Source organism: Ipomoea triloba, chromosome 6 (assembly GCF_003576645.1).
Source record: "Ipomoea triloba cultivar NCNSP0323 chromosome 6, ASM357664v1".
NCBI classification, from domain to species: Eukaryota; Viridiplantae; Streptophyta; class Magnoliopsida; order Solanales; family Convolvulaceae; genus Ipomoea; species Ipomoea triloba.
Window position 1 is genome coordinate 2,730,769 of NC_044921.1, and position 8,437 is coordinate 2,739,205.

An 8,437-nucleotide genomic window follows, 5' to 3' on the forward strand; every position below is an offset into this window, starting at 1 on the left:
GGAGGGTGATTATAAATTCCCGAAGCTCCCACTGCACGAAGCTTCAGGAGAGGGGTGGGACTAAGACAATCTTGTATACGCGAAGCCGCCTCTTCGGTTTTGTTGATAGGTAAATGCATCTTTCTTCTCTTGTCTTTGTAATGAAAGCTTTCATCGTATGGTGATCCCTTAATTACAGTATCTCTTTTCATCTCCATTTTGCATTTTAAAGGAAATATTGAAGTTGCCTTATGTTTTCTTGTATTGAATTCGCTTAGGTTTCTTGCACTGCCCTTCATACCATGTTGCCGCCTCTGTCAGTTTGAATATGATTATATGAAAATGGTTGTAGCTGTGTGTTGTTTGGTTACAACTTGTGCTTTTAAGACACTTTTGGTAGGAAAAAGTCTAAAAACTGTTGCAAATTTCAACTTTATATTTAAGGAATGATGATGCTGATGATTAATTCATTGACATCTTGTGGCCAATTTAATCAAAAGGTAGTTTTGCTGAAGCCATTGTGGATGTCTATTGGTTCTTTTTGCTATAAACTATTGGCGAGGGGAATTGCTATGGGGTTTCTGAGAGGCTGAGATTGAAGGTGCTGGGGATTTTCTTAAGAAACCAAAATAACAGGTATATAGGGGAACATCCCCACCTAACCTAAGTGGGGATAAAAATGATGACCCCTAACAAGCACGAAGCAGAGGACGCTAACACAATATAATGTATGATCATATGCAAGATTTATGAAAATTCTGATTAGCATTTGTAATATCAAACTCAAGATTTTTGGGGTGACCCCAGCCAAGGTGGCAAGAGATTCACACTTGTAACCCAAAGGTCACGCTTTCAAATCCTTGCTCCCTAGTTTGAGTTGGTCAGCTATGAGTAACCTAGGTTGGTTAACTTCCTTGTGGTCCTTTGCCGGCAAAGGTACAAGGCTGGGTTTACCTAAACCCCAAAAGGGTTTGTGGGGTTTTCCTCAATATTTCATGATATACAAGGAAAAGTGTAAAAGTTTGTAGTTGCAAAACAGTAATTACTAAGTGACAGGAACACTCAATGCTTGAAGACTATCTGATTATATATGAGATTTTCATGATATTAATATTTTTTGTTTTATATTATCTTTCAATGTAATGTGCAGCAAGAGTTTTGGAGATTTAGTTATTTCTTACTGGATTCCATACCAGCAATTATGAAATAAGCCATGTGTGAAGTGATAGACATTGCAACATCTACCATGTCATGCACCACTTAAAATATCTAGCTATTTATTACCAGTGTAATTATATTCATTATGAAAAATGAAAAATACAATATTTCAAAGTACTTTAATTGCTTTTTAGGGTCATATCATGGTTGGAGTAAATTAACTTGTACTCTGCATTTAGGAAAGGAACTTGTGTGCCATACCTGCTGGAGAGTAGTTGCCAAATTGTTCTATGAAAGGAAAAAAAAGTCTGTAAAAAAAAAGAATGAAAATATAAACTTTTTGGATGTTTGCTGTTCTTTTGTCAGTTGCTTTACTCTGCTGATTCTTTGGTATTCCTTGATTCTATTGTTGGAGAAGTCGTGAGCCATAATTGTTCATTCTATAACAGAGGAAATCTTTGCCATTACATAAACATTTGTGCAGATATGGATTTTAACTATGTATGTTGTTAATGGTACTTCACTTCTCGTTCTTCTCTTCTGTGTAGATCTGGACTGAAGGGTTTGGATATGATGCTAAATGGATCTTGTCTGACTTCTGGGGTTGGTTATAAGCCTTATATGCCCAGCACTGCTAAGTCTTATAATTCAGCTTACTTGTGCATTCCTCCTCCACCTTCCAAAGTTGCAGCCTCTTCTATTAGAAGTTCATTGAAACCCCGTCAAACTCTTTTATCTTGTTCCTACAGAGGTCAGAATTTATCCTTCTAAGATAGCATTCTCTTTACACTTTAGCTCGTTTGATCTCCTTGGTGCTGGAAAAGTGTACATAGAAATGTTGTTCATCTTTCACTGTATGTTTATTATTAAAGCATTTGATCATGTTCCAACTTTTTCTTGTTTATTAGAGAAAAAACAGGTTTCATGAATCTTTTTTTTTTTTAATATATATATATACACACACACACACACACACACACACACACACAAGAAGACTGCTGTTTTTAAATGTCTGAAATCTAAAGTGTGTGCTAGCAGATTTACACTAGGCCAAAGTTGTAGTGCCACACTTGGGCAACATGCTACCTTATGGACTCTTCCCTGAAAAAAATAATTTGGGTTAATAACTTAATATAGTGTGAGTCAATTATCCACATAGCTAAATTAATAAGAAAAATAGATATTACACTTGATCTTAGCCAAGAGACTGAGAAAGGTATCTAAAGTGATTTTATTTTCCTTAATGAAAGATTAGTTTATTAACTACTAAATAGAGTTAGGCATGATATATGTGCTGAACAAATTAGTCTTAGAATCTTTAAGCCTGAGATATTTACATCTTATTAGAAGGTTATAGCAATTTTCTATATCCCTTGGACAGGATTGGTACTTGATAACACTCACTTAACTTCTTGTCTTAGCGAATTATATGCTTTGGTTGTCATTTCAGGAATTTCTTCTGTATCATCACTCCCTTTGCATTGGAGAGATGATGCCTTCTCATGTACTACACCGAAATTACAAAGGGAAAGCCATTTTCCTCTTTTGCCTAGAAGAGCATTCAAGGATGTTTCCCTTGCCTATGGTGCACTCTCATTGCATTCTAGCAAGCTTAACTTCTCATGTGCTACTTTGAAATTACCAAGGCAAAGACGTTTCTTTCTCTCTCCTAGAGCATTCAAGGATGGATCCTACGATTACCCATACCGTGCCATGACCGAGAAACCAAAATGGTGGTGGAGGACCTTAGCATGCCTCCCATATTTGATGCCTCTTCATATGACATGGTATTTCGCTGCAGAATCATATCATCTTCGTCCTCTCATAGAGAAATCTGATTTCTTGTCGAAGCCTTACAATAACTTCCTACAAAGATTGCCCAGCTGGCTTTTGATGGCATATACCTTCATTGCTTGTTTTGCTATTGTGAAGAGAAAGGAATGCCCCCATTTCCTCAGGTTCCATGTGATGATGGCAATACTGCTGGAGAATTTGATGCATATCATCATAATTGTATATGGTTGGATGCCGCCTTTTGTGCACTGGGGCAATAATATTGGAACTCACATTTGGACAGCCGTTACATTTGTGTGTATCATGACAGTCTTGAAGTGCATGAAGTGCGCACTTTCTGGTATGTATGCCGACATTCCATTCGTGTCTGATGCTGCTGATTTCCATCTTAAATATGGATAAAGACTGCATGATAAATCTTAGAAATGTTATAGAGATGAAGAAATTCATGCATAATATTAGTATATTACACCAGTGTAATCTACATCAAATTGAACTCTGGCTTCCTTTTTGAGTAAAAGGACATTGTTGAATTGTTAACAAGCTCATGTGTACAACTGCAGATAGCTTCCTACATTTCACTACTCACAATGGGGAGAGGGGGGCGGGGTTGTATATTTATATTTCTTTGAATTTCTTCACTGGGTTGTTTGCTGTTTTCAGAATGGTATTTTATTTGCTTTCACTTCTTCCATTGAGGCAGCCTCTGGACTACTACCTGTGATGTACAATAGGCATGTAAATACCACAACAGAAATGCATAAAACAAAAAATCAGAGGATGTTGGGACTGGGACTAGATTAGTGATGGCCGGAGGCCGGTAAAGGCCAAGTTTAGTACTCAGTGGCTGGCCGATTGTTGGGCGGAGGTCAGTAAAGGGCTTAATGGGCCAAGTCCAACGCCTATCGTCTTGAAAATGTATGGTGACATAAAGAAATAAAGTTGTGTCACAATTTGTATCCAAACTTAACCTAAAATGGGTGAGATTGGAGCGGTTGAACTACTCTAATTGAAATTTTTGCAATTGAAGCGGTCACTCTAAAGAGAATAATTGAATCGGTGGATTGCCTTAACTGCTCCAATTGTCTTCCAAACACATTTAGGTTCAGTTTTTTCCCTCCCTCATGTTTAAAAGAGAAAATATACCTTGCCAGAGTTCTCTTTATTTCCAACTATAGTCTGGCATGCTAGCCTCCATGACTCTGGTTTCTGCAGAGTTGAAACATGAATGAAATAAGCAAGTTTTCTGCATAGTGACAAAGGGGTATATGGTGACACAAGAGCAGAGTAAGGGCAATGCATGCCATGCCTTCTTTAGATATCGGAGTTCTGTATTTGTCCTCTCGTTTAAGAGATCATTTCCATCTATAATCTGCACCAAGAATCCAGGATCAACATGTAACAATATATAAGCTCTAGTAGAGCTTATAGCTTATTTTCAGCTACAAATAATAAGTTCGGTTTGGTAAAACATGAAGAGTTTTAAATAATAGCTTATTTTTTATTAATTTACAAAAACGATTCAATACACTTCATTAATCAAAATCTTAATATCTTAACTTGTCATTTTATATTTAATTTAATTAAATGCTTTAATTTCAATTAGTTAGCTTATTAGCTACTAGCTTTTCAACTTTCAACTAAGTCTAACCAAACACGACAATGAAATACCAAAAAGGATGTATACGAGAATGATGATTTTTCAACTTGCAATATCTAGTTGAAGAGAGCATAGATTACATATACCTCCACAATACAAGTACCACAACTTCCACCACCTCCACAATTCATCACTTTTCCCTGTCAAAACAAAACAATATGCACAATTGCACACGTCCAAGCTGAGAAAGCGATGCCATCAAGATATAAATCAAGACTTGAGATTAAGGAATTTTTATTTTGTTTGATCACAGGGTAAGGGTATACTAGAGCCCCATATATTAAGGGTGTGTTTGGTTCGCACGTGGGAATCGGAATGGAAATCAAATATTTGATAATGATAATGGATTTTGGTAAAAGTATTTTACATGTTTAGTAATAGGGTGGAATTGGAATGATTACCATTATTGTTGTTTGATTATGTATGATCCTATAATGGGAATAAATGTTTTAAAAATACAAGAACAAAAAATCAAGACAATTTATTCTAATATAAAGACATTTAAAGCACCAATATGAATAAAAAAAAATAAAAACAAAAATATGAAAGCACTCGTCCAAACTTAAAAATCAAATTACCAATTAGGAGAGGAAATAATGGAATGAGACTCTTATTTTATTAGGCAATGAGTTTTCTAATTAATGGGTAATCAAATCACATAGTAGTGTTCTAAAAACCTGTCAACTAAATAATAACAATGATTTTGATTCTCATTCCTAATATCTAAACCCATAAACCAAACACACCCTAAGATTAATTTTTTGTTCGTGACTAGTTATTTCATCCATACTTCAATGGGTAAAATAAGGAAATATTATGTTGTCTGGTCTGCACGGACAGCTCTGTTGGTAAATTGTAGACAAGGAAATAAAATCGAGTATGAGTTACATCCAATGCCACCTTTCTAACAGGTCAAAGCCTGACAATTTCGCCACCTTTCTTGTGGATTATTGGAGTTTTGACCACTAATAGGTTGTTTGGTTGGATGTAGTTGCAATTCAATTACAACACAATTTTTTGGCCACAATTACAGTGTTTGGTTGAAAAGAATTGCAATTCCCATCATTTTGTTGAATTGCAATTCATACCCTCCCCATATGAATTGCAATTCAATGGGAAAAAGGAATGGAAAAAAAGAAGAAAAGAGATTTTTTTACCCTTTATTATTAGTAGTATGGACTATTATTATTAAATAAGGACACTTCTTCCTTCCTCCTTCCCAATAATTTTATTTTTCAATGTAATTTGAATTCATATTTTATTCTCACATTATTCATTTTCCTCCAAATTACATTCTTTCCCCCAATAATCCCTTCATTCCAACCAAATGTCCTGTAAATTTTTGGTAATACATAGTGAAATTATAAAAAAAAAAGTGTACTATTATAGATAGAAAATGAGAAATGTTGTAAAGAATGAAAAGAAAATTATTAGCATTTTAAGTAGGTAGAATTGGCTAAGCAAACTTACATAGGCAGCATAAAGCTCAATCTTGTTATCCGCCATTATATTCCTAAGAAGCTTCTCACCACTCACTGCCGTGGCTTTATCGACTGGGTACTTCCCATCCGCTTCTGCTTTTGGCTGCACAAAATCCACAACTAAATTTCCACAACTTCGTTCTATGATGTCTGCATATTTAATTTTGTACCATAGTGTTATACTTATTACACTAAGAATGAAAGCATTAAATATGAACTGTGTACCCCTATGAACTCTAGCTCGATTAGAGGCTTTTCAGTTGTGGCCGAGGAAAATTCCAGCGACGCGGCGGTGCAAGAGATGGAAATGCGTTTCTTCCTGCAGGGGAGAAACGTGGTGGTGGCTCTGCGGTGGTTAACGGCGGTGGTAGGTGAAAATTGTGGCGGCCGGAATGTGGTGGGCACTGCCAGGTTCGTGGCACCCATGCTACTGTCTGCTTTCTGATCCACCACTTTGGAAATTGGAAGTGCAAAGGTGTTTGGTTTTTATTAGCTGGGCCAGCCTCTCTTTCCTACTTGTGGTTCCAATTTATTTTTGTAATTAACCACAACTACTCGAAGAACATACTAGCATCATCGTAAATTGACTCTGGGCGCCCATCCTGCTACAACATTACATAGCAGTATTGTGACCCAATGACTTATTAGGTAAAAAAATAAGGCAAATTATTGCATGGACCACGGTCCACACAGCTGTGTGGACCAAAAATAAAAAGTATATTATTTTTGTATTGAAGGTACATTATTTTTGTACTGTAGGTACATTATTTGATAGTATATATCAAATAATGTACTTTTAGTACAAAAATAATGTACCCTAAAATAATGTACCTATAGTACAAAAATAATGTATATTCAGTACAAAAATAATGTACTTTTTATTTTTGGTTCACACAGCTGTGTGAACCATGGTTCATGCAATAATGATTGAGAAAATAGTGTTTGATGGTTACAAAAAATTCATCACATCGGATATAATTCTTATACCGTGACTATTACAGTTTGATCGTGTGTCATTATTTATATTCTATTACTCAGGAACCAACTGAGCTATTCTTAGGACAATTTTAATTGTTTAGAGTCAAGATAGAAAGAAGCTGAATAATTATTTTAACCATTAATTATATTTGATGAATAAAATTAACTCGATTGGACCGAATTAACTACCCAATTAAATGAAAGAATAAAGAAGGTAAAGACAAGAAAAATGCTGGTAAAGGACAAGAATAAATTTTGTAAAGCTTACTTGAAAGTTACAAAGATTGTGTACTAATGAATCAAACTATTTAAACAATACAATGGAATAACTATTTATACACCCACTTCTAAGTAATGACCTGCGACAAACGAAAGGCTGCAATGGCCTCGGCCGACCGCTCCCTTCTCCGACTTAACTTCCCCATAAGGTTGACCACAGTTCTGTTCGGATTCTGAACCAATTATTCTCGATTTTAGAAATGGTGAATTGGAACTAAAACCTTCTATAAAGGTTCTGGTTCTCATTTGAACCGTCGGTTCCAACTTCTTCTTTTTTTTTTTTTCTCTTTTTCTTTTGTTCTTTTTTTTTTTTTTTTTTTTAAAAATCTATGTTCAACTTTTAAAATGATCCAAATTCAATAATTAATTGTTTTTAGAATTTTTTTCGTTCTGAAATTTTTAAAAATTGATTATATCAAACATTTAAACTTTAAAAGTTAAACTAAAAAAATTAAATTTTCTAAAACCTTTGTTAAATTGTTTTGTGTTGTGTTTCTCTATGGATTTGGATCCTTTGTTCTCTTATATAGAACTAGTATTTTCGCCCGTGTGTTGCACGAAATGGATTTGTTATAATATTTTAATAATATTTGGATCGATATACAATTATATAAATTATAACATCGAATATTATATAGCGCATTTGATAAAATTAGTTGGATCGATTATGTTTTATGATGTTTTTCTTGCTTGAATTAGAGCAAATAATTGTCCAATTACTCATGCGATGCATGGATACATTTTTTTTAATTATATATTTAGATAATAAAAATAAAGATAAAATTATAAAAAAAAATTCTAATCTTGAATGTGTACATTTATTTGATTATAAGATTAGTGCAAAAGTATTACCCAATTAATTGAATAATATATGACTTGTTTGTCTACAATTATCTTAAAAAGATCGATATGTAATATGACTTATGTAATTATATTATTACTAAAAAATACGGAAAATGAGAAATAATTTAATTATAATTATTATAAAAATAAATTCAACGATCAATGATTAGCTTAATTACCATAATAATCATTAGGCAATTATTATTACTCAATTACACTAATATATGTGCAATTATACTTTTATACCTTAAATATACTCATTTTC

At 34.1% G+C, this 8,437-nt stretch overlaps 2 protein-coding genes and 1 pseudogene across 2 annotated transcripts; 1 reads left to right on the plus strand and 2 right to left on the minus strand.

Annotated features, from left to right (window-relative positions):
- LOC116023809 (protein TIC 20-I, chloroplastic-like) lies at positions 1-3,493 on the plus strand. The gene is made up of 3 exons (XM_031264825.1): positions 1-109; positions 1,686-1,888; positions 2,588-3,493. The coding sequence occupies exons 2-3, from the start codon at positions 1,708-1,710 to the stop codon at positions 3,331-3,333; spliced, it is 927 nt and encodes a 308-aa protein (XP_031120685.1). The 5' UTR covers positions 1-109; positions 1,686-1,707; the 3' UTR covers positions 3,334-3,493.
- On the minus strand, positions 2,173-2,357 carry LOC116023840 (annotated as a pseudogene).
- On the minus strand, positions 3,377-6,543 carry LOC116023811 (photosynthetic NDH subunit of subcomplex B 3, chloroplastic). The gene is made up of 6 exons (XM_031264826.1): positions 6,298-6,543; positions 6,062-6,175; positions 4,678-4,731; positions 4,241-4,303; positions 4,078-4,140; positions 3,377-3,649 (listed from the first exon to the last, which is right to left on the minus strand). Exons 1-6 carry the CDS (start codon positions 6,496-6,498, stop codon positions 3,614-3,616), a joined length of 531 nt encoding a protein of 176 aa, XP_031120686.1. The 5' UTR covers positions 6,499-6,543; the 3' UTR covers positions 3,377-3,613.
- Positions 6,544-8,437: the final 1,894 nt, after the last annotated feature.